The sequence below is a fragment of the Orbilia oligospora genome (assembly GCF_000225545.1).
Source record: "Orbilia oligospora ATCC 24927 unplaced genomic scaffold scaffold00076, whole genome shotgun sequence".
In the NCBI taxonomy this organism is placed as follows: domain Eukaryota; kingdom Fungi; phylum Ascomycota; class Orbiliomycetes; order Orbiliales; family Orbiliaceae; genus Orbilia; species Orbilia oligospora.
The window spans coordinates 2,102,140-2,127,257 of NW_011645633.1; the positions used below are offsets into that span (position 1 = coordinate 2,102,140).

At 45.8% G+C, this 25,118-nt stretch overlaps 9 protein-coding genes across 9 annotated transcripts; 5 read left to right on the forward strand and 4 right to left on the reverse strand.

Annotated features, from left to right (window-relative positions):
* Positions 1-211: 211 nt before the first annotated feature.
* AOL_s00076g617 (uncharacterized protein) lies at positions 212-3,683 on the forward strand (the record flags this gene model as incomplete). The annotated part of the gene is made up of 2 exons (XM_011123169.1): positions 212-2,713; positions 2,790-3,683. The coding sequence occupies 2 exons, from the start codon at positions 212-214 to the stop codon at positions 3,681-3,683; spliced, it is 3,396 nt and encodes a 1,131-aa protein (XP_011121471.1).
* A 457-nt stretch (positions 3,684-4,140) lies between these two features.
* AOL_s00076g618 (uncharacterized protein) lies at positions 4,141-6,222 on the reverse strand (the record flags this gene model as incomplete). The annotated part of the gene is made up of 4 exons (XM_011123170.1): positions 4,141-5,263; positions 5,350-5,714; positions 5,797-5,904; positions 6,007-6,222. The coding sequence occupies 4 exons, from the start codon at positions 6,220-6,222 to the stop codon at positions 4,141-4,143; spliced, it is 1,812 nt and encodes a 603-aa protein (XP_011121472.1).
* An 857-nt stretch (positions 6,223-7,079) lies between these two features.
* AOL_s00076g619 (uncharacterized protein) lies at positions 7,080-8,387 on the forward strand (the record flags this gene model as incomplete). Its single annotated transcript, XM_011123171.1, has 1 exon — positions 7,080-8,387. One exon carries the CDS (start codon positions 7,080-7,082, stop codon positions 8,385-8,387), a length of 1,308 nt encoding a protein of 435 aa, XP_011121473.1.
* A 723-nt stretch (positions 8,388-9,110) lies between these two features.
* AOL_s00076g620 (uncharacterized protein) lies at positions 9,111-10,085 on the forward strand (the record flags this gene model as incomplete). Its single annotated transcript, XM_011123172.1, has 1 exon — positions 9,111-10,085. The coding sequence occupies one exon, from the start codon at positions 9,111-9,113 to the stop codon at positions 10,083-10,085; it is 975 nt and encodes a 324-aa protein (XP_011121474.1).
* Positions 10,086-11,841: 1,756 nt separating this feature from the next.
* Positions 11,842-12,978, forward strand: AOL_s00076g621 (uncharacterized protein; the record flags this gene model as incomplete). The annotated part of the gene is made up of 3 exons (XM_011123173.1): positions 11,842-12,142; positions 12,227-12,581; positions 12,663-12,978. The coding sequence occupies 3 exons, from the start codon at positions 11,842-11,844 to the stop codon at positions 12,976-12,978; spliced, it is 972 nt and encodes a 323-aa protein (XP_011121475.1).
* A 624-nt stretch (positions 12,979-13,602) lies between these two features.
* Positions 13,603-14,808, reverse strand: AOL_s00076g622 (uncharacterized protein; the record flags this gene model as incomplete). Its single annotated transcript, XM_011123174.1, has 4 exons — positions 13,603-14,186; positions 14,278-14,429; positions 14,554-14,669; positions 14,776-14,808. 4 exons carry the CDS (start codon positions 14,806-14,808, stop codon positions 13,603-13,605), a joined length of 885 nt encoding a protein of 294 aa, XP_011121476.1.
* A 512-nt stretch (positions 14,809-15,320) lies between these two features.
* AOL_s00076g623 (uncharacterized protein) lies at positions 15,321-16,763 on the reverse strand (the record flags this gene model as incomplete). Its single annotated transcript, XM_011123175.1, has 4 exons — positions 15,321-15,557; positions 15,629-15,660; positions 15,766-16,481; positions 16,579-16,763. 4 exons carry the CDS (start codon positions 16,761-16,763, stop codon positions 15,321-15,323), a joined length of 1,170 nt encoding a protein of 389 aa, XP_011121477.1.
* Positions 16,764-18,518: 1,755 nt separating this feature from the next.
* Positions 18,519-20,212, reverse strand: AOL_s00076g624 (uncharacterized protein; the record flags this gene model as incomplete). Its single annotated transcript, XM_011123176.1, has 4 exons — positions 18,519-19,131; positions 19,199-19,317; positions 19,380-20,038; positions 20,116-20,212. The coding sequence occupies 4 exons, from the start codon at positions 20,210-20,212 to the stop codon at positions 18,519-18,521; spliced, it is 1,488 nt and encodes a 495-aa protein (XP_011121478.1).
* A 1,738-nt stretch (positions 20,213-21,950) lies between these two features.
* AOL_s00076g625 (uncharacterized protein) lies at positions 21,951-25,118 on the forward strand (the record flags this gene model as incomplete). The annotated part of the gene is made up of 5 exons (XM_011123177.1): positions 21,951-22,146; positions 22,224-22,682; positions 22,740-22,852; positions 22,904-24,081; positions 24,137-25,118. 5 exons carry the CDS (start codon positions 21,951-21,953, stop codon positions 25,116-25,118), a joined length of 2,928 nt encoding a protein of 975 aa, XP_011121479.1.

The window sequence follows — 25,118 nt, forward strand, 5'->3', positions numbered from 1 at the left end:
ATATGACCAGGCAAAGATTCGAAGCCCCAGCTGCAGAATGAGCGATCATGTTGCATTTTTCGCGTTGCGAAATACCGCCAAGCCTTTCCAGTCGCACCAAATATTTTTTCTTCGCGAAAACCAGCGACAGAACTTTTAGAGAAATCCTCAACTGTCGCAGACCTTAAACCCCATCCCCATCATCGGTTCCCACCAGATCTCACCCTCAACCATGGCCAAAGGCTCAAAAAAGCAGAAGACGGATTCTGCCGCTACAGATGCACCGGTGCAAGCTAATTTCGAAATCCCCGGCTCCAATTTCCTAAGTAAATTGACCCAACGTATCGAAGCTGGTGTGAAGGAATCCAAAGGTGCTTCGAAATCAAAGAAGGAACATAAAGAGCAAAAACCGAGAGATAAGACCACAGCACCCTCATCGACGAAGCAAAACGGTGCAAGAATCCAAGTCAATGGCAAGGCTAGTCAATTGGCTCAACCGAGCGACGATACACGGGGGAAGAAGCGTGATCGAAGTGGGTCGGTAATCGACAATACGGCCGCTCCAACGAAAGTCGCTCTTGCGAAGAAAACACACATCAAGTTCGATGATGACGGAAAGACGACGGCTACCGTAGAGTCCACCAAACCCACACAAAAGGATACGGCTGCGCCTGCAACTGATGGGACCGTTAAATCCAAAAAGGATGCTCTCCTCCAAGAGATCATGGCGCTTGGTGGAACTCAGGAGGATCTTGATCTCGTTGGAGAACTAGATACCGACTCAGATGAGGAGGAAACTATTGTAAAAGAGGCTGGGAAGGTAAAAAATGCATCTGCAAAAGATATCGAAGCATTTATGAAGGAAATAGGGCTCACCGCAGCCATCTCAGAAGCCGCTAAGTCAGTGGATGAGGCTGAGGTGGCAGAAGAAGAAGAGGAATGGACAGAGGATGAAGATGAAGACGATGAGGACGAAAGTGAGGGTGCAGAAGACGCCGAAGAAAACGAAAGCGATACCGCGGGACTTACACAAAAAGCCGAAGTTCCTACAATAACAGCGCCTTCTCGAGAACTCACACAGCTACCCACCAAAGGCCCTCTTGTACTTGACCCTCAACAAGACTGGCATAATATCGTGCTTCCAGAATTACCCCGTACATCCGATAGTCCCACACCATTCGTCATTTCTTCGTTACATACACGAGGGAAAGATCTTCTTACTGCTGAAAATAGTTCCTATATGAGCAATAATCTGAAAAGGGATACCAATCTCCAGTTCTTATCCCAAATCATGACATCTGGTACAGTTGAGGACAAGATCTCGGCTCTAACAATTGTTTGTACCGATTCGCCGCTTCATACCACAAAAACACTCGATTCCCTCTTGAATCTCGCCAAGAAGAAGTCAAGGAACCAAACAATCGGTTCATTGACAGCTATCAAAGATTTATTCGCCAATGGATCCATTTTACCTAGCGACAGGAAACTACTACCGTTCGCAAAACAGCCAGTAGGCGAACTTCTAGCATACGAGAAATCCAAGGGGGCAGATCAAGTTTTCAAGGCTTACCTTCTCTTATGGACTTTTGAGGATTGGCTAAAAGACTTCTATTTTGAGGTTTTAAAGACAATGGAAATTGTTGCAAACGATGCGGGCGTAACATGGGTTAGGATGAAGGCGGTTGACATGGTTTTTGAACTTTTGAAGCAGAGACCAGAGGGAGAAGTCAATCTCATGAGGCTCTTAGTGAACAAGTTGGGTGACCCAGACAGGAAAGTTGCGTCAAAAACTTCACATTTGCTTCTTCAGTTGATGGTGGCACATCCCGCCATGAAGTCAACTATCATATCTTCAATTGAATCCGATGCCTTGCTAAAATCCAGCAAAAACACCCATGCGCAATACTACTCCATCATAACACTCAACCAAACTATCCTCACCCGTGCCGACGACTCTGTTGCCAACCAGCTCTTAAGCATTTACTTTGCCCAATTCGCAGATATCCTAGGGGGAGGGGCTAAAAAGCCAGCGAAACCCATCAAACCAAAGCCAGACGGCAAGCTCTCAAAGAAGGCCAAGAAGAGGCTAGATAAAGAAAAGAAGGACGCTGATTTAGAAGAGGAATCTAACTCCAAGTTAATATCAGCGGTCCTGGCCGGTGTGAACCGTGCATTCCCATTCGCCTCAATCGACGACGATGTATTCAACAAACACCTTGACACCCTGTTCCGTATCACACACGGCTCAAACTTCAATACCAGTCTCCAAGCTTTAACACTCATATTTCAAGTATCAAACAGCAAGCAAGTGGTGTCAGACCGGTTCTACCGCTCTCTTTACGAGTCTTTGGTGGACCCTCGGTTAGCCACAAGCTCGAAACAAGCGATGTACCTGAATCTCTTATTCAGAGCACTGAAAGCCGATCATAAACTTGTCAGAGTTCAGGCTTTTGTCAAGAGAATCATCCAGACCGCTTCTATGCACCAGCCACCATTCATCTGTGGTGTTCTATATCTTCTCCGCGAACTTGAAGGAACCTACCCAACCTTGAAGAATATGCTAGATAAGCCTATTGACTACGATAGCGATGAAGAAGTATTCCGAGACGTGGATGATGAGAGAGACATTGGGGCGCCGAAACCAGAGGAATCTAAGAAGGAAAGTAACGGATACGACGGAAGAAAACGAGATCCGTTATACGCCAACGCTGACCGAAGCTCAATCTGGGAATTGGTAAGTTCTAGTATTTCCTATGCCTCAGCCCAATTTTTCTGCTCCGTGAAGACTAATTTTGCCGTAAAAATGACAGATACCTTTCCTATCTCACTTTCACCCTACTGTGGGGCTATACGCAAACAGCTTGTACGGCGACGCACCAATGCCATCTAAGCCTGACCTGTCCTTACACACCTTAACTCACTTCCTTGACCGCTTCGTTTACCGTAACGCTAAGGCTTCTTCCGCGACCAAGGGATCCAGTATCATGCAGCCTTTGGCTGGTGGCGATACTCGCGGTATGGTCTTGAGCACGAAGACAGCAGGACGTGGTCTCATACCCGTCAACTCAGATGCCTTCTCCAATATGAAAGAAGAAAACGTTAGGGAGGATGAGGTCTTCTTCCACAAATTCTTTACCATGCGGAAGCAAAGTGATGCCTCTAAGTCACAAAAGAAGGAGAAGAAGAAGGCAGCTGATGATGATGCAGCAGAGGACAGCGAGTTTGACGATGAAGAAGCTTGGGGTGCCATGGTTGATAGTCGGCCAGATCTTGATATCGATGCCGACGAAGACGGTGATGTGGATATGGATGACTTTGATGACGATGAGTTGGATGGTATGGACGAAGATATGAGTGACATTGATGATAGCGACGAAGAAGGTGGTATGGGAGGCCTTACAACGGATGCTTTGGGCGATATTGGCGATGAAGAGATGAATGAGGATAATAGCGATGAGGACGAAGAAGAAGAAGAGTTCGATGGTTTCGGACTCGACGACTCAGATGCTGAGGCAGGAATCAACAGCGATGATGATGTCCCCTCAGATGTTGATATGAAATTATCAAAGGTCGCAAAATCCGAAAAGGAGGTTGCGACGAACGCGAGGAAGGAGAGGAGGATGAAGCTTAAGAACTTGCCTACGTTTGCTTCGGCAGACGATTATGCGGCTCTACTAGGGGACGATGACGAGGAGGATATGTAAAATAGGTATATACCCAGAAAAGCGGGCTACCATTTGGTCATGACATTCATCAAAAAGTTACATTTTGGGCTACAGATATGCATGTAAGATTACAGGGGATAATTATAAAGTACTTCTACATGTTCACGCTGCATTTACCTAGTACTCAGATATAATGATATCAATACTACAGAAGATTTGTGGGGGTTGATACCAGAGTCGAGAATCAATAGAAAGTACTATGGCCTATGAGTGTATCTAAGCTAAGGTCATACTACTAATACGAGTAACTTATACTTATTTTATCATTTATCCAGGCTTAGTTTCCAAAATGCTATTAATATTAGTCTATCTGACTTTTAAAATAGAAACCTTCATAGAGTACATAGCCTTCTCATTCTCAATTAACATGCAAAAGAATGCATAGATATGGGAAATAGACATAAGGTCGCTCTATCTACCAGAATCCACCCAGTCTTTAGATTTCATTGCTAGCATAGGTGACACTCTCCATAGCATCAAACTCTTCCTTGATACTTCTCACATTCACAAACCTCAACAGCAAGTTCATGCTTCCGGCCTTATCATTCGTTCCACTAGCTCGGCTACCTCCGAAGGGTTGTTGTCCAACAACGGCTCCAGTGCTCTTGCAGTTGATATAGAAATTACCAGCCGCATCTCTAAGCTTCTCCTCAGCGTATCGGACAACCTCGCGGTCCTTGGCAAATATCGAACCAGTAAGGGCGTATCCGCCACCGGTGGTATCAACAGCCTTCAAGATATTCTCGAATTCGGCGTCTGGGTAGACATAAGTAGCGAGAACGGGACCGAACAATTCCTGATTCAAGAGTTCGTGGGTCGGGTCGTCAACTTGGTAAACAGTTGGATGGATGATGAACCCTTCGGAGTCATCATATTTGCCACCGGTCACAAGTGTTATACCCTTTGTGTTCTTAGCATCATCGATAACTCTCTTTAACTTATCGAAAGATCCCCTGTGGATGACCGGTCCAACGAAAGTCTGGAAATCTTCGCTAGGGCCAACCTTCAAAGCCTCTGTCTCGGCAATCAAGTTCTTCTTGAACTCCTCCCAGATGGATTGGGCGACATATAGTCTGCTGGTAGCACTGCACTTCTGGCCGGAATACTCGAAGGCACCTCGGACGGTGTGCAGAACAGCGTTCTTGACATCAGCAGATCCGTGAACAACGTGGAAGTTCTTTCCTCCGGTTTCACCAACAATTCTTGGGTAGGATCTGTACAATCCGTCGGCTACACCCTTAGCAATCTTGCCGTACAAGTGACGGAAAACAGCGGTTGACCCGGTGAAATGGAGACTGGTGAATTCCTTATGAGAGAGAACGGCGTCTGTGACTATTTCTGCGTCTCCTGGGACGAACTGGATAACATTTGGTGGAAGGCCAGCTTCGAGGAGAATATTGTAAAGCAGGTAGTTGGAATAGACTGCAGCTGGTGAGGGCTTCCAGACAACGACATTGCCCATCAATGCTGGTGCACATGGCAGATTGGCTGCAATAGCGGTAAAGTTGAAGGGAGTGATAGCATAGACGAAACCCTCAAGTGGGCGGTACTCGACTCGACTACAAACGGTATTGTTAGCAAAAAAAAAAAAAAAAAAAAAAAAAGAATACCCGAGAAAATTTTGAATTCAGAATGTTTCACATACTTCCAGACTCCAGGCGAGTTCTTGATAGGCTGCTGCTTGTACAATTCTTCGGCGTATGCGCAGTTGAATCTTAAGAAATCTGCACATTCGGCAGCAGCATCGATCTCTGCTTGCCAGGCGTTCTTGCCCTGGCCAAGCATTGTAGCAGCGAGAATATCATAACGATATTTACCAGCGACCAGATTGGCAGCCTTCAAGAAGATAGCAGCTCGGTCTGCGAAGGGTAGTGTAGACCATGCCTCACGAGCAGCAAGAGCGGACGAGATAGCCTCGTTGACATGTTCCTTGGTCGCCTGCGACGCAGTAGCTATGGTTTTGGCATGATGAGAGGGCATATACTGGGCAACTTTGTTATCGGTGGTGATCTATGTATCCCTCCATATTAGAATCATAATCCCCCCCTCAGTCTTTCATATAAAATCAGAATGAATATATGATATAACATACAGACTTTCCGCCGACCACGACGGGAATATCAGTAGTCCCCTTGTTCTTGAGAACATCGAGAGCAGCCTGCAGCTTATTCCTTTCGGCTGTTCCTTTGGCAAAGTGTTGCTATTGTGGTTGTAATACGTTCGGATTAGCCTAAAATCCCCCCCGCGTTCCACACAGGCGCTTGCATTCCGATCGATCGATTGACTAAGAGAACCGACTTACATTTGGCTCGTTCTGGACGGCCGGCAGCTTGAAGGTCGCTAATGTCGACATCTTGGCTGTGGAGACAGGGCTTAATCGACGGGCAGAATTCGAAACAGAGAATGAGGAATTGGAGATGGTTGAGATTTTAAGTTTGGAGACGAGTCTGCTAGTATTAGCTCTCGATCTAGCGACACCAGTGGCTCGAAGGAAGACAATGCTCGACCGAGACAGCATTTGTAAGTTACTTCCTCGAATTACAGGACAAGGTATTTATAGGGAATCCGTTAGATCTGGCTTGGAAGAAAGGCGGCGGCGACTTTTGGTTTTAGTACGTCAGTTTCGAAGAAGTCTAAGTACTTACCTGCTGTGCTACAGGTAATCACTTAAGTCACAGTTTGTCCTGCCGTCGATATGCGGCGGGGTCCAGCCGAATGAGACCTGCCCCGCAATTTCCGCATGCGAGCTCTCCACTGCACAGACATGCTTCAAGTTAGTATTAGCAGTGTGTTAAGTAATAAAATACATGCTTGCTTCGTATGTAAGTATGGATGGATGTATGTGCAGGGGAGATGCCATTCCTCGTGGCCAATTGCCGAACTCCAGCCATACACAGTACATTTAAAGTATTCAAGTATTGGAAATTCACGAACTATCCTTTTAAATTTGCTATTCAGTCAGATAGCTATATACATATTTTACATTGTATATTGCATGTATCTTGTATACTTACTTACTTAGATTAGGAGAGAGAAATCACTCGGTTTAAATCCTAATTTCTTAGGTACAAGCATATAAGCATAAGTTAATTAATTACCTCAGTAAATATCTATAGATCCGTAGACAGTACTCCTCAAAGTATTTAAGTAACTCCTCAAGTCTGTAAGTAGGTAAATACTTAAAACAATATCTAATCAAGTTTAAATTCTGTTGCCTGTTCTGTGCTCCCAGCGAAGGATCCGCCAAGAAATACAATCGCAGCGCTGACTTTCAAGACTCCTTCGAATCGTATTAATATTCGCAGTGCACACCAACATCTCAGATCCTCCACATATATTATATACACATCGACAGTTATTTTCAATTTACTCAAAATGGAGCGTAGAAGGACTCTATATGATTACTTAGTCTCAATCCGTCAACTTGATCCCGAGATTAGGAGAACTTTGCGCCTCCAGAATAATTTGACCAACTGGCGTTTGGCTGCAGCCAGAGCTCGAGTTGGTCCGAGACTGCTACTACAGCCGATCAAACGTACTACGACTTTACGCGAATGTGCTCATGATCAAGGCATAGCATATTCAAATACTGACGCACCACTGGATGCGGACGAAAATGTCGGTGTTCACGACGAAGATGAACCTGCAAGCTCCATCGTGAGTGGGCTTTTGTCCCTCCCTCTCGAGCTTCATTTTATGCTCCTCGAGCATTACTTCGACGCTAGGGATCACAGCGCCCTCGCCGGTGTTTGCAAACTATGGAACCACATCATGAAGACTTCTAGAATTGCTCGAGCCAAGCGATATGTCAGCTACCACGATGACGATAAGGCTGCCAGCAGCTCACCTTCAGCTCGCCCCAAAATAGGCATTCCTAGGAACTTTAAAGTCCACATCGCACTTCTAATAGGTCACAGTCAACAATACTTCTTCAAGGATAGTCCCAGCGTACAAGATAAAGGGTCCTCTATCTCTGAGGATGCTTATCGCTTCGGTCTGAAAGGCCGATATCCAGGGCTGAACACCTTCGCGGAGGATCCGCTCTTTGTTTTCCCAGATCATGACCAGAACTCGGACAAGGAACCCAAAGCCAAGAGCAAGAACGACCAAACCCAGAAGTTGTCCAATGATCAGGACAAAACTGCTGCCGAAAATACTTCCGGTGAAGATGCATCATCTGATCATGACCTTCCGGAAGAACCAAAGATATCGTTCTCACAGTCATTTATATACAAGTATCAAACCATAGGCATGTTCCCATCATTACTTGGAGCCGGAATCCACGGTGCCGCCAAACGTATAACCCTCACAAAATCGAGTAAATTGAGCGACTACACAAAAGCCCTCATCGCTGAGATGAAAGAGCTCGCCAAAAACGCTAGAGAAAAACGATGCTCCGAGCTCACAAGATCCACCAGCGATAAGCAGATGATATCGTTGTGGGAGCGTCTCACGGCGACTGATGGGGAATTTCTAGTTCAAGTTAATAACTTTTGCATGATATATGATGAACACAGGCTCGATCTTAGGATGGACGCGAATCAACTTTATGATTTCTCCTCGGACCCCTCGAACAATGATTTATTCTTTGACAAGGCAATCGCCCTTTTAGATCTAAATGTTCTTCCCCCTTCACGTTTATCTACCCGCCACCCATTCAGCGATTCTGAGGACGACGAATGAGAGTAAATGTAATGATATGATATCATTTTGCATTTAAAAATCTAGGTGTCTCAAATCTGCGAGCAAGCTCCCGCGGTCGGGCCGGACTTCCCTGTCGCATCTTAAGCTTAATAGTTCAATGGCTTTTATATGTACTGAAGTAGCTACTTTAGCTACATCGCTAAAAAGTGTTTTAAAACCAAATATCCACGGCTATCGATATCGATATCTAGATACTTACATATATGACTACTTACTTAAGTAGCTATTTGGCACCTCATTGCATTGCGCTACACAATTGAAATTTAAAGCGAAACATATCACATTGGACAATTTCAACTTCTAGCTTCTTCAATAAAAACTTCTTTTAAGTAAGGATCTATCGGTGGGCCAATACAATGCAAATGCAATATAGACTACCTATACATATACAATGCACTGTCGAGACGCATCGATGCGACGGCTGTGCCATACAATTGCATGTCAAGGTGCACGTGTAACACTCACATCAAGCGTCGACACGATACAGCATCAGCTTCATATTAATATTCCAACGCTTCTCCAACGCAGGATCTGTCTACCCGGTTTACCCGTCCCGCTAGCGGCCTGAGATGCCCGACTTCCCATCTAAACGAGTCAGGTAGATGATTATAAATACTCATCCCTACAACCTCCAGAGATCTCTTAACCCTTCTCGTCATCTCCTAAAAAAAACATAATCAAAAGCCTACCAGTTCTTCCACAATGGCTTCAGAATCTACCCCGCAATCCATCCCACTGCCCTTGGCTTCACCACTATCAATTCCAGTGCTGGGTCTGGGAGTCTTCCAATCTACCAAAACTCACTCTTCTGTCCTCTCTGCTCTATCAGCTGGCTACCGCCATCTTGACACCGCTCAAATTTACTACAATGAAGCTGCCACCGGTGCCGCTGTCACTGAATTCCTGGCTAAAACTCCATCGGTCTCTCGCTCTGATATCTTCATCTGCTCAAAACTCTGGGAAGTTGATCTAACCCTTCCCGGCATGCCACCTGATTTCGAATCAATGGCACATCCAAACCCAAACGGTGGAGGTTCTTGGAAAACCACCGTTGCAAGACTAGGGTTGACCTCTTACACTAAAGAAGGAGCAATCGATGGGTTTAATCGATCGCTCGCGGCCATGGGGCCCGGAATCGATTATATCGATCTCTACTTAATACATAACCCTCGTCCGGGTCCAACAGCACGTCTACAAGCTTGGTTGGGCCTCCAGGAGATTGTCAAATCCGGCAAGGCCAAGTCAATCGGTGTGAGCAATTGGTCAAAGCACCATATTGAGGAGTTAATTGCCAACAAAGAGGTTGATATTACCCCCGCGGTCAACCAAATCGAGTTCCATCCTTGGTGTCAACATAAAGCGCTGGTAGAATACTGTCAACAAAAGGGAATTGTAGTCGTTGCGTACTCGCCATTGACACAGGGAACGAGATTGAAGGACCCCGTTATTTTGGATATTGCGGGGAAATATGGGAAGACGGCTGCACAGGTTGTTCTCAGGTGGTGTCTACAAAGAGGTGTGGTTATCATTCCAAAGTCGGACAAGGAAGAAAGGATCAAGGAGAACAGTCAGTTGTGGGGATGGGAACTGGCAGAGGAAGATATGGATAGGATTACAGCTTTGGATGAGGGGATCAGCGGCAAACTAGGGGAATGGGACCCTGATGCCTGGGAGTAGAGATACCTATTATGTGAAAACTAATAGGTTGGATCTACACCCTAACAGGATACACCGAGCTCCATGTTTCGAGCTGTCGAATGGTTCAAAGGATTAATTTTATGTTTCGTTAATGGGGTTGCGACAATTATAATATCCATTACGCAATTATGTCGCTAACCCACCGTTTTCACATGCAAAGAGATATTTGCACTTGTCCCCTTCCTGATTACGAATGTGTAGCCAGTATTTGGCCCCAACTTTCTCACAAAAATGGTTGATAATTAACATTTAATGACTAAAGAATTGCTTTTCTATGTTTGAGGTCCAACCGAACTCAGCTGAAACCGATAACCACGGTACCAGGTACAATATCGATGAAGCTGAGAACTTATGCTCCCTTCTATAGATCTAGTGCCTAGTCGGGTAGCTGTTTTTTTATACAGACTAGTCCCCCACGAGTTTTTATGTTCAAGAGATGTATAATTAATACAAAAGTGACTGCTTACGCGGCGCTCAACATGACAGTAAAGTACTCATTTGCGCAATAACTTCAAATGATCATGATCTCTCGCGCTAATTATCCTTTATTTCAAACTACAAAGGCCGCCAGAAAGATCAACATCTTGGTGGACTCCATAATTTAATATATATACTCGCGGATGTTATATGCTAAATAATATCAAAATTCCTTTTATATTAATATATTTTAAGCATCAAGCCAATTGCGCATGCATTGGAGACTCGAACGCCCAGCCGGACGAGCCGTCTGTCATAGGTCAGCTCCATCGCTCGCTAGCGTGGTCATGGCTCGGTTATCGATAAAGTCCCCGGCCATGCAAGTGGGTACTGACATGGATGCAAGCCGAGGGCGACACTTTTAACGTTGGACCCATTTATTGCTCTGCGCCACGGTCTCTCCATGTAACCAGCTGACCCATCTGCATTGATATTCTTCCCCCCGCATCGATAGATTGGACCTTGTACCAACATTGCATCGGCGAAATCCTGCTTTTGAATTTCAGTGAAAAATCATGATACCTCACGCTGGCAGGCCCCTACCGATTTGGTCTGGAGTCTGGGCATGACTCTTGGCCAATCCCTCTTGCCTTCAAGATAGTGCATACATATGCACATGTGTGTGTGTATGAAAGGGATTGATTTCCCCCCCTCGTTTCTTCATCTTCATCTTTGATATTTTCATCTTCAATTAAATTTCCTGTCCTCCCCCCAATTTTGTTATTTCTCTCTCTCTCTCTCTCTCTCCCCTTGCAGCAGATAGAATAGGACAATAATACTTACCACTAATAGGTAGAACTAACAAGCCAAGCCACAGCATTCCCAGGAGGTTGAGCTATACCACCACCAGACCAGGCCCACAGGCTTGGTTGTCGCACAAGCTGGCATTGGATTGGATTTTATGTTGGCGCACTTCAAGTCCGTTGTCAGGTCTTCTCAGCTTGGCATGAACGGGAGCAGCGCACATCAGTTCATGCATACGACGCTCAGATGCAGAGCATAGTCAAACAGTTGGTGGTATATAGCAGGTATATTATCAGCAATAATAATAATACCAGTAGTAGTAGTAAAAGTACCAGTTAGAGGTATCTCCACGAGACCACTACCTCCCAAACTACCAACCTCTTTCGTATGCTCTGAAGCCTCATCATTACCATCATCACCATCATATCATCATCATACCATTTTCCCCTTTGGCTCGAAATATCGAAATACTGGTACTGAAGGCGCACATTTGTCTTCAAATGAACTGATCGAAATGGGTGGCTGTCTATCAACCAATCGAGGCCATCAAGGACCGGTGCCTCCAGGCCAGAGACTCGACCGACCGCTCAAGCGTCCAAAGGACTGGCTTTACAATACAGCTCATGGACCAGCTCCCACTGCCTCCGCCCTTCAACGATTACGAGATGATTTTTGGTTCACTCAAGTCTCGGGAAGGCCTGAGATCTGGAGCACGATCAAAGCAGTCTGCGAGATGTTGATGGCCGACAAGAGCGATGCACAGCTGAAAACTGCGAGGGAAATGCTAGCTGCTGCCGAGATTACTCTCCCCGATGGTTAGTAAATCAATTTGTCTGATGTTATGGTGTTATGGGAAGATCCTCTGACCTCATGGTGAAAATGGCTTCAAAATTCAACAGGTACCTTCATCGGTGGCGCCTGGGACAAAGCAGGGAACAATTACATAGTTCCCCGTCACATTATTTCCAATCCTATGAACGTTCGTGCAGCATCCATACCAAGAAATTCAAGCGACAGTTGGGAATCGAGTGAATCAGGCAAAGCAAGTATGTCTGGAGGACCAGGTCCAAGCGATAGCGTCACCACCATATCTTATATGATCAAGTTCCGAGTTCAATATGGTCACGATGCCATAGACGTTACGATGCAAGCCTGGAGTGACGAAAAGGTGAAGAAAATCGCAAAACGTCTGGTCAAAAAAGCCGGTCTCTCCACTGACACCCACAAGGCTTCTGTATTTATGGATGGTAAACCGTAAGTGAGATGCATGGCTGCTTTAGGCAGCTGACGAGTTTAAAGTTGCTAAACGTTGTGATGATATTAATATTTGTGTAGGTTCGACTTGAAGAAGAAGTTGAATGATCCTGGTCAACCAGCATGGCTGGCAAACCGCATCCTCCAGGTCTTCATCCGACCAACCACTGATCCTCAGTCATCTCCATCGCCTCCCGACCCCAATGACAAACTTCTAGTTCCTTTCCCTCCACCAGCACCACCTACAACTGCCCCATCTGACCACCCAGAGGCAGGACCTTCAATGCCCTCCGCAGAGAATCAACCAGGGCCATCTAATCGGGAACATAGTTCAGACTCGAAGTCATCAGGGGAAAGTCAGACTCCGACTTTGGCTCCAGACCCTACATCAGACTAGTTTCCACCCCAGGAAGCTATGATTATCATAACTGGGTTATCTTTTACTGACGTCTGCTTTCTTGTTCACGCTACTTCTGTTTTTAATGACATAAAAGGTTCGATACTCTAGACAGCGAAATGGCGCTGTGGATATTGCTAATAGGTGTCCCTCTCTCCATGGCACACTGCTTTTCACTACAATTATTTTCATTCCTATGCTATACCTTCGGTGTCATGGCGTTTCTTAAATTCGTTTCTAGCATCCGCGAAAAGGCCTTTCCTCCATATGTTCCTGAAGCCTGTACTCCTCTGATTTTATGTTTCTTTCATGTCATTAGCGCTTCATGTTGGACTTTTCGTTCTTCTGGGATCGAAAGCGAATCGTGGTTTCTATTTCCCCTCTCTTTTGTCCTACTGTGGAACACTTTATACTGTTCTCCTGATCCCCAATTTCTAATTGTTAATTTCCTTTCATCGGGTTCGGGATGTATTCCTTCGGCCTTAGCTATTGACTAGTCAACATTCATGATTCTCCACAAAGTCCATCATATGGCCATTAAATTACGAAAGGCGTATCATTGGCTAGTAGCTATAAAATACACCAAAGAAAAATGCACCGCCGAAGAAAGTCTACTAAAAAAACTTATTCCGTAACTGTCGTGACCTTCTCCCACTCTCCCTGGAGATTCTCCTTCCATAGGGTGACCTTATTGTCCCCACCACTAACTGCCAATACATTCCCGCTCAAACTCCAACTAACTCTCCAAACGACTGCTTCCATCTCGAGGACCTTCTTCTGGAAAGGTCCACCAGCGTCAGACGTCCAGATGATTACCGATTTATCCTGTGATGCAGATGCAATGTATGTCCTAGACAATATCGACGGTGCCCATGCTACATCCCTAACCCAGTCGTGATGACCCTCCAATACTGTTTCCACAACGTAGTTATCCTGGTCTGGGCTATAAACCCAAATCTTAACCAAATTATCCGAGCCTCCAGTTACAAACTTCCTAACCCCCGTTGTCAAAGCGGCAGAAGACTGAACGATGGATCCGGGTGAAACATCTGGTGCCCACGAAACGGCATTGCAACCCGTAGCATGGGCGTTGAAGATACGGGTATCCCAGTTTCCGTCCTTGAATTCCAGTACTGAGACTTTACCGTCCGTGGATGCGCAGGCTAGGACTTCGCCGAGGGTATGTGGGGCCCATGAGACCATGTTTACTATATATTAATAGATATAATATATCATTAGAATCTATAGAGTCTTTTCTTTGTTTTCTTTCTCTTTTGGTAGTGGGATTGGAAGATATACCGCTGGCGGTGTGATTTGTATGTTCGATAAGTTTCCCCCATTGACCGTTATTCTCCAGCCAGATTATGACCTTTGCGTCGTATGAAGCCGATGCGAGGATATTGCCGTACTTCGGATGCGCCCATGCGACACACCATACCGGACCATCGTGTCTTTACACCAATTCCGCCCACCCACAAACCCAATGTTAGCTCTCCAAGTCCCCCGTTTAAGCTCGGAATAGAGAGGAGAAAGAAAGAAAGAAAGAAAGGGAAAGAAGGTGGTAGCGGCGCGAACCCTTTCAGTGTGCTGACCAATGTATGGTTATTCCCTTCTACTTCAAATATCTTGATGGTTTTATCGGAGGAGCATGTAGCCAGACGATTGCCGTAGAAGTTTAGAACGGCATCGTGCTATATATAGATAACATTTCCAAAATGTAACGAATTAGAATTAATTTTTTCCTATCTCGCGAACGCGAAGCTTCAAGAGCTCGGATGGGAGGGGGGAAGCCCGTACGATCATGTCCTCATGGCCACCGGCTTGCGCCATTGTGAATATCGGTATATGTTAAAAGAAAAAAACGGGTACGGCGGAGGTAGTAGTTCAGCAGATGGATTTATTGGCGAATGGTCGCGAGTTTTTTATTTTGTATATGCTGGGCTGCTGTGGGGGTGTATGGTGGTTTGGAGAGGCGCCTTTTGAAGGATACAGTTGCCTGAGACCGAGCTTGACGACACGTTTGGCGAAGAGCTTTAGCCACAGTGTGATCTTGTGGCGGTGCGACAACGCAGAAAGTACAACAACTTCGACTCCCCTTTTGCTCGATCTTAGTCCACGTGTGAATGCTTACACCGTGTGTGAAGCACGGTATTTTTTGTATGGAAGTCTTGGGATTAATTTCTTCTTTTAAATTTTAAGTATAAGGCGACTGCTCTAAGCTATAAATTTTCATCATATAATATAATATCATTAATCATTGCTAACTAGCTTAAAACTATTACAATCATATGCTTTGGCCCTGCGAAGCCTCACTGCCTATACTAGTAGTAGCTATTGAGAATCTATACATAGATATAGCAGAAAGGCCCATCAATCGTGCTCAATGCATCCCCAATAGTGATGGATGGCGCCAGTACTCCAAGATCCAATGGATCCTCAGCAGTTGCGTTCCGGCTTGGGGGCGTATCGAGAATGGTGATCGTGCCTCCCACAGCCTTGTATCGAACTTTGGGATCTTGGTTCTGCCAAATCCACCAAGTTCGGTCAATTTGTGCATGGTGGAGATAGAAATACGGGTCCTGTTTTTGATATAATTAGCAAGGGATTCAATAGGCAGAAAATGAGTGTGTTTGTTAATATAATTTCTTACCCCGGGACTTGCGGCAAAGTCACCGCCTGGATCTATTGTTATTGCAAATTTCAAATCAGTATCTCAAGTCGACATCTTACTAGTCAATCGTGACTATATATATATTTGTAAATATAAATAAAAAGTGAGATTCTTACCTCCACCAACCCAAAAATGGCCAGCGGTGTGCACACCGATGTCCCTCCCACCTGACAAAAACGTTCCCTGCATGAAATCCTGGAACGTCTTAATCGTGGTATACTTCGTTATCAAATTCGTCGAATTCAGATCAGTAGATCCTATCTTAGCCGCCGTGAACCCCAAGTCTCTTCTCAAACACCTAGGGTTATAACCCAACCCATCGAACTGGGGGTTCGGTGCCACATCGGGATACTGCGCGCCAAAGAAACCGGGCCCGAGGTTGACCGTCATATTCTTGAAAGGACCGGTAGTAACACATCCGCTACCTTTTCCCGGTGGTAATATAATAACGGGGTTTACAGGATCTGGGAATACAGGACCGCTAGGTTGGGCGATATAATTCCCATTCCCACCGATGCTTGTGTCACTCCCGTCGAATAGGGGCGCATGCTCGAGGTCTTCGGCATATTTTCCCCAATTGATGTAAGGCTGGTAGCCTTTGTAGCCGCATTCTTCGCGTAACGCTTTCTCGTAAACCCAGGTGTAGTATCTATGCCACGAGAGAAAGTTACCGGTGGCATGGATGAAGAAAGTTTGGTTTATATGAGTTGCTACGAAGTCATCGAAGCGGGATACGGCACCCGGAGCGAGAGGTGTACTTCTAGCGGGTTTTGATTGAAGGCAAAGAACTGCGCGGATGTATTCTTTCTTTTCGCGAGAAGAGAGGGTACTCCTGCAAGTTTATAATTAAAGTACAGAAGTTAGAAAATGTCGATACCTATGTATGTACGTATATTTTCGATCAGATCTGGTATATGTCGAAAACTTACCATTCCTTCCGTAACTTCACCTTGCTTAAGTTACATCCCGACTTGGGCGGATGCAAGATTGAGTAACCCGCGAGGTTCAATAACCCTTTAGCAGCTAATTTGTCGGTGCCCCGAGTCGAAGCAGGTTTAAAAGCGGCGGCTAGCGAGAGCCCAGAGACAAGGAGTGTTAGAAGTTGAAGCTGCATCTTGATACGCAGTTATACGCACTGAAGTAACTACTCTAGACTAATGGCTGACAAAGGAATTCCGGAAGCTTAACTCGCTGTGATCGATTAAGGTATATATATATATATATTATCACGAAACTTTCTTTAAAGCTCTTGATGGAGAATTAATTTGGATCCTTGGACGAAAACTCCCAGCCATTGCGCTCCGTTCTCAGTCGACTGGAATGCATTTAGCTTTTCCCACTCTTCCAGATACCCTTGTTTGAACGTTTGAATCAGAACCAGCATCAAGGTGCGATGCAAGTGCAATATAAAAGCCAAGTGATGTACGTATGATACTCATTGATTTTGATTCAAAGCTCACCAACATGACTAGTGAACTGAAAAACGGCATATTCCTATCAGAAAGATACCCATGTCAACGTTATAAATTTTAAACCGATATTATCGAACCTGCAGCCACCGATTCGTATACCTGCACAATCGGTTTTTGTGAAACGTCAGTGCAGGGAATAGCATGCCATTATCTTGCAAGATTAGACGAGGAACGCAAGAAGAAGGTTTTTCCTCGGGTCAGGGCGCAGACAAATTCGGGTCCGTATATCGTCAAATCCTCGCCAGGATCTTCTTTTTTATTTCTTTCTGTAAAGGATAAAAAGACCTAGAGGCTAAATTGTGCTTGCAGATACTTAGGTACATATGTACCTATTGAAAAGTCAACCTTCAATTATTTTGCAATGTGGTTTGTTTAACCGACAGGTACAGCCAATGGATGTCGGGATAAGCTGCACTCAATCGAGTTCGTCAATGCAATTGCAATTGCAACCCCAGGTCCCTGCTGTAGGTGAGCCTTGTACAATTGAGGCTGGCACGATTCGACCACGTTGTCGAGCATTTGTGCATGGACAATTATCTTTGACCCGACAAGTCGTAATTTATAAAGAAGATATGATACCATAGTGGCGATTCATGGTCAGTGAAAATGTATGTTTTTGTCACAAAATTGGCTATTGATCCGGCACTTACGAGGTGAGATATGCGCATGCTAGGATGCATCCTGTCAAAATAACCAAATGCCTGAGGCCTTGACGCCTGTTGATTCGATTCTAGAATGAATCAGGACCAGGACAACATAGAAACTTGACATCTTGATCAGTAAACCGGAAAATACTCGCTTGAAGCATGTATAATGATAATAATCTAGATTACGTACTTTTGAGCTCTCCTGTCAGACAAGCTGAAATCCCGACCGAGCAAATTTAGCCAATGTGAGACAGTATAATATTACAGTATTATATCAATATCAGCGGCTATATAAAGTGCATTCTCGGCCGGTAGTCTAACAGCTAGTGTTAGCAGGTTAGCAGGTTAGCAGGGTGACTTGAGACCTGTATGCTCATATAGGCTCATGAGCTCATGAGATATCTTGATCGGGGTTTGTTGTATTTAGCACTTCCAACACTCTATCACAGAACGAGGATGCACATTTGAATTATCATATAAGTACCTACTTTTGATTTATTTACGATACCCGGATACTAGTACAACTACGGTTCCCCATTATTGTTTCTTGCGAATCATTTGTATGTCATCATTAAACATTGATATTGTGAACTATCAGCTAAAGGTATTAAATGATATCAAAGGCTAATATATACAGAAAGTTTGACTACGCCATCCCATGCTGGTAAAAAGATCTTCAATCATGCCATCAAATACTTCTCCTAACCAAAATTAATGGATTTATATAGATACTCTAATCCATACTCCGTCTTACATTGGGACGGTCTCAAACTTATCTTCCTCCTTGATAGTGGCCTTGACGCCCTCGGCGCTGTTCGAATCGTTGAGCTTCTCTCCTCTGAGCTCTTTAACACCCATCTGCGAGGTATCGTATCCGTTCGCGGTAAGGTATTCTCGGAAAGCGACATCTTCTTCGGTGATGGTATCTTGTCCGATGTGAGGCAAGCAGAACCATGCCATGGCGGCGCTTACTAGACACAATGCGCTGCTGACCCAGAACGGGGCTTGGTTTCCCTTAACGGTATCACTGCCACCAGCACTCTTGATGATAATGGGGAAGATGTAAGTTCCGACGAAAGCACCGAGCTTTCCGATAGCGGCTGCAATACCGTAGAATTGACCACGGATGGCGGTAGCGCTGGACTTAGAAGCGAGAAGACCGATGTTGTCACCGGCACCCATTTCACCAAGGGTTAGGAAGACACCATAGACAACAACGAAAGCTGCGATGTGGTCGGGTGTGGCGAGTTTTCCGTAGCATCCAGCCATAATGAGACCAACGAATCCTTGGAGGGTTAGGCCGAGGGTGAGGGTTTCTCGGGCACCGATCCAATCGCTAATGAAAGAGCCAGCAATAGCACCACTATTTCAATGTTAGTATTAGGAACTTAAGAACATAACTAAACTTGGCAGTTCAAGAGGATACATACGGAATATAGAAAAGATTGAGAACAACGTTCCATCCGAATGGTTTGTAGAGAGCTTCCTGTTCTCCAATGACGATGGAGAGAATTGAAGAACCGTAGATACCGAAAGAATAGGCAGAGAACTATATTTTTGTTAGCCATGTGCATACTCCAAAATATTCGGAATCCGTTCCTTGATACTCACATCATAGATGAACCAGATAAGACTGAGAATAGTAAGCCTCCACCAATAATATTTAAAGACCAACAGCCACGGTGTCTTAGTATCCTTCATAGTCTCCTTCTTGAACTGCTCCGGTTCCTTGAGTTTTGTACGGAGGTACATGATCGAAAGTGGTGGGAGGACACCAAGGCCGAGGGACACACGCCAGACAATATTCAAGCGGTCCATTCCAAAGATCCAGAGAACGCACAATGGAGCAAAAGCCGCAATGACGAATCCAAAATCGATCATAACGTTGGTGAAGATAATGAACCACCTATTACGGTGTCCACTCTTGATCTCACCGGTAGCTTCAGAGCATGCAACAGAGCCAGCTGGGTATTCTCCTCCAATACCAATACCAAGTAAAAATCTGTATGCGGTAAGGGCGGCGAGAAGTCCACCGACGGAGCCATTGGCACCATATGCACCGGCGCAGAGTGTGGCGAATATTATCAAGATAATTGTTGAGGCAACCATGCCAACTTTTCTACTGCAGTTATCACTGATCCAACCAAAGGCCAGCATACCAATGATTGTACCAGCAAAGGCGATCGAGGAGACGTTTGATTGTGCCGGGCTGTTCTTGTATTCTTCGCCGTAGAGACGGCCCAAAAGCGTATTAACGGTACCAATGACACCTAAAGGACAATTAGATATCTTGTTAGCATAAATTCTTTCGGATTTTATTGTCAAGTAATATGATTTATTTACGAACCATTGAGGTAACCGTCCGAGAACAGACCGGAGCCGCATACGATAACGGGCATGAGAACCTCCCATTTCGACCTTGTAGCTAACGCTGATTCCGACATATTGGCGAACTGTTGAACAAAAGATAATAGAGAATCTTATCGCGATTATTTAACAGACGATTAGACACCTCAAAATCAACTCTCCAGAAAAGTTTGAGGAGGAGAGGGCAAGATGGAGGAAGAGGGTAGCAACGGCAGAAGAGGAAGCAGTCCTACGGGGAACCCCAAAGCCTTTTTATGATCTTGAGCGGGTGATCTACTTTAGTCACTCTCGAAAAGGCAGTATATGTGCGAAATATCTGGGTTCATGCGCGGACACCCCATTTGGTTCTGGGAAGACCATCGGGGCAGACCGTGAACTTAAAATTTTTTTCTCTTCTGACTATGGATTTGCCTTGTGAAACCCTCTCACATTGTCTCCCCCACCCTCTTCGTTTGATCGATAGTTGCACTACATAGGAATAGTCATTTATGTAAGATTACTTAGGCATGGGGGGGTAGGAAGTTTGGGTGGATTTCGCGGGGAAAGATGATTCTAGACATTCCTACGAAAGAAAGCAGACCCGAGCAAGCTAGGAGGTGATCACCAAAGGCAGCTAGTATCCGGAATCAGTCAAGGGGTTTGATTGCTGATATCTGATGTTCATGATCAGACCAGGACCTTTTGCGCTGGTGATCGTTAACAACTAAAGACAAGTGCCCGTAGTTAGGATAGTCTATTGTTTAGCGCTGTTCGAGATATTGAGGCTGCATCAGAGAAGGTAGGCGACAAGCTTTTGGTGGCTTGACCAAGAATAAAAGATCACTGTCTCAAGAATCGTTTGACGCGTGCGCTTACTCGGAGAGGGTGTCCATGATATCATATACAATCAGGTCAGGCAGCAGGCGACGATGTCCGTTTTGAGTCGCAATTACTCGATGCAACATATCCTCGATCCGCAGGAGGGGAAAAGGCAGGAGCATAAAACAGTTAATCTCAATGCATGAGCGCCAGTTGCATTGAACTGGAGCCGTTCCGGGTCCAAGCCGAAGACCCGAGAACCTCGCCAGAAACCCGGTTAAGGGGACGGTGGAGCCAAGTGGATGGTGAATTGCGCCAGCACGGAGACTTCTATCACCAGGGAAGCTTCTTAGGCTGCGCCATGAGGTCTTGGAACGGCCCTACGGCTTGGCTGCGTCAGTTAACAGCAGTTTGGACGTCAACGTTCTGAGGAAGAAGAATCAAAGCGAAAACCGTCAACCGGGTGACACTGAAGAGTTCCAATGGGTTGGAGATCGAATCTTTTGGCAGAACCAATGAGATAGCAGAATCGACACCACATGGGCGTAAGAACCCTCTTCGATGGGCAGTAGAAATGTTTGGCTTTTTAAAAAGGGTCTTGTGGGCAGGTTGGGTCACCTTCTTAATCGGAAAACTGTTTGAGAAGCGACTCAGTTTGAGTTCTGCGCCTGGCCAAGCTCGGAACCAAGGAGAACCAAGGAGAGCCTCGCAAAGAAATTTCCGATCATGCATAGTATGTGCCTCGGTAGGACCACAAACAATGCAGCTTCTGTTCTGAGAGAACGGTGCTTGGAATCCTGTTTGATGTTACTTGGGATGTTGTAGAACCTCAGTTCCACTTGCACCAGAGCCGGGTTTCTGGAGTTTGTTCGTTCGTTCATGATATTAGTAATGTGTTGCATACGACCTCGCCAAGACCTGCCGTCGCCAGCCGAACACAAATTTCCTGGCTGGTTCGAACCAAAACCTTGACGAACAACCATAACAGAGCCGCTTCATTTCCACTCCACCACAGCCATGACGAGCATAAAGCGTATGCTGGTAGACCCTTCCAGCAATGATAGCATCACCTCCAAGGTCTACATCCGCTCTGCTAAGAGTGGCAAAGTGACAAAGATTGTCCGTGAGATATACCTGCGGACTGACATTCCCTGCTCGTCGCGGTTATGTCGGGCTTGTCTGGCGAATGCGCCAGTAGATTCCAACAATAGATGTACGGTGATATCTATATCTACAACCATTATATTCAAGTTACATGAGAGTAGTGCTTACTCGGTGAATGCTATATAGCTCGCCCATTCGTCCTGTCTGAGAAACCGGCAGGTACAACCCAGTACAAGCATGGCCACTATCTAATGCCAGACACGAACATCTTCCTCCAATGTATGGACGCGATTGAGCATAAGAGTGCCTTCTACGACGTTATCGTGTTACAAACTGTCCTCGATGAGGTCAAGAACCAAAGCTTGCCGCTTTATAACCGACTCGTGTCGCTTACAAAGGCGGATGAGAAACGATTCTATGTCTTCCACAACGAATTCCGTCAGGAAACCCACGTTAAGCGTGGACAGGAGGAGTCGATTAATGATCGTAATGATAGAGCGATCAGGGTTGCGTGCAAGTGGTACCAGAAACATATCGAACAAGCGGCTGCAAGCTCCAGTGCGACAGCGCCTGCTATCGTTATGCTCACAAACGACAAGGCAAATCTTGCAAAAGCAAAGAGCGAAGGACTTAATTCTACTGATCGTAGGTTCACTACCCTTCTTTTAAAAAAACTTTTGATTGAAGCTAACCGTCGCCTAGTTAATGGCTATGTCAAGGGTCTAAAGAATGCGGACGAGTTGCTCGACATGATAAGCTCCTCGCTTCAAGATCTTGAGAAGAAGGCTAACAGAGGCGCTAATGTCTATGCCGAGGTATGCTCACTGCTTTTTACTTCATGATGTTCTATACTAATAGACTACTAGTACTTCTCTCTTCCAAAAATGAACACTGGTGTGAGAAATGGTACACTGCACCAGGGTACCTTCCACACATCTACCTACAACAGTCTCGAGGGTACTGTCGGTGTACCATCATTTGATAAACATCTGTTGATAGTCGGATTGGAGAACATGAACCGTGCCATAGACGGTGACCAAGTTGTCGTTGAATTGCTGCCACAAGACCAGTGGAAAAAGCAATCCGACAAACTTGTAGACCAGGACACCTTAACGAAGAACGAGAATGCGGACGTAGATGAAGTCGAGGCGATTGTTACGGAGAGGGAACGACGTGCTCTGATTGATGAAGCTAAGCGTATTCAACGATCCCAGGATGAAAGCCAGAAGGTCCAACCAACAGCAAAGATTGTTGGGGTCTTGAAGCGTAACTGGAGATCATATGTCGGACACATCGATCCTAACTCCGTCAACAGAGCGAAGTCGGGCGGGCAGCAAGTTGTTTTCTTTCGGCCGCTAGATAAGAAGATACCCAGGATCCGTGTTTTCACGCGTCAGGCTACCCAACTACTAGGACAGCGGATTGTAGTAAACATCGATACTTGGGATCGAACGTCCAGGTTCCCCGTGGGTCATTTCGTCCGGGCCCTTGGGGAACTCGAATCGAAGGAGGCAGAGACTGAAGCTTTGCTATTGGAATATGATGTCCAGTACCGACCGTTCCCGAAAGCTGTTCTTGATTGTCTGCCGTCGGAGGGCCATGATTGGATTGTCCCTGAGAAGGGAACCTCCGGCTGGGAGAAAAGAGTCGATTTACGAGATCTGTTGGTTTGCAGTATCGATCCTCCCGGGTGTCAGGATATTGACGATGCTCTTCATGCCCGGTTGTTGCCAAACGGGAACTACGAAGCTGGTGTGCATATTGCAGACGTATCGCATTTCGTGAAGCCGAATAATGCTATGGATGACGAGGCGGCATCGCGGGGAACTACGGTATATTTAGTCGATAAGCGTATTGATATGTTACCTCCCCTTCTCGGAACCGACCTCTGTTCGCTGAAGCCTTATGTGGAAAGATACGCGTTCTCTGTGATTTGGGAGATGACCCCGGACGCAAAGATCGTGAACACGAAATTCACCAAGTCGGTGATCAAGTCTAGAGAGGCTTTTGCGTATAAGGCTGCGCAGATGCGGATAGATGACAAGTAGGTTGAACATAACGCAAACTACTGTAGCAAATATGCTAATAGATGAAAACAGGTCACAAACAGACCCTTTGACGGAGGGTATGCGCATATTACTGATGCTCTCGAAGAAATTAAAGCAAGCAAGAATGGACGCTGGCGCTCTCAACCTAGCAAGTCCTGAAGTCAAGATTCACATGGAGTCGGAAACATCGGATCCCGCTAGCATCGAAGTGAAAGAACTACTAGAAACTAACTCGTTGGTCGAAGAGTTCATGTTGTGCGCGAACATCAGTGTCGCGAGAAAAATCTACGAAGCCTTCCCACAGACGGCAATGCTCCGGAGACACGGTGCACCCCCAGCTACAAACTTTGATGACCTTCGGAGCCAGCTTCGAGCCAGGAAGGGTCTTGATTTGCGGGTTGAATCATCGAAGGCGCTCGCCGATTCACTCGACGGGTGCGTTGATCCACAGGAAGCCTACTTTAACACGCTGGTCCGAATTATCGCTACCCGATGTATGCTCCCTGCTGAGTACTTCAGTTCGGGGACCCAAGCCTACCCCGAATTCCGACATTATGGTCTCGCTACTGACATATACACCCACTTTACCTCACCAATCCGACGGTACGCTGACTTGGCAGCCCATCGGCAGCTGGCAGCCGCAATCGAGTACGAGGCCTTGGATGAAACTCTGTACAACAAGAACAAGATGGATGCGGTGGTGAAGAACATTAATATCAGACATCGGAACGCCCAGTTTGCTGGGAGAGCATCGATCGAGTACTACGTTGGGCAAGCGCTTAAGAACAAGAGCACAGAACAAGAAGGATTTGTGGCGAAAATATTTTCGAACGGGTTCGTTGTTTTTGTTCCGAAGTTCGGGATTGAGGGGACGATCAAGGTTGAAACGGCAAAGACGTACGATGCGGATGAGTATATTCTCGAATTGGAGGACGGAAGGAAAGTGGTCCTGTTTGATAAAGTTAAGGTTATGGTCAACGTGGTTAAGGAGCAAGCCACCGGGAGGAGGAAGACCGAGTTGACACTAGCTTGA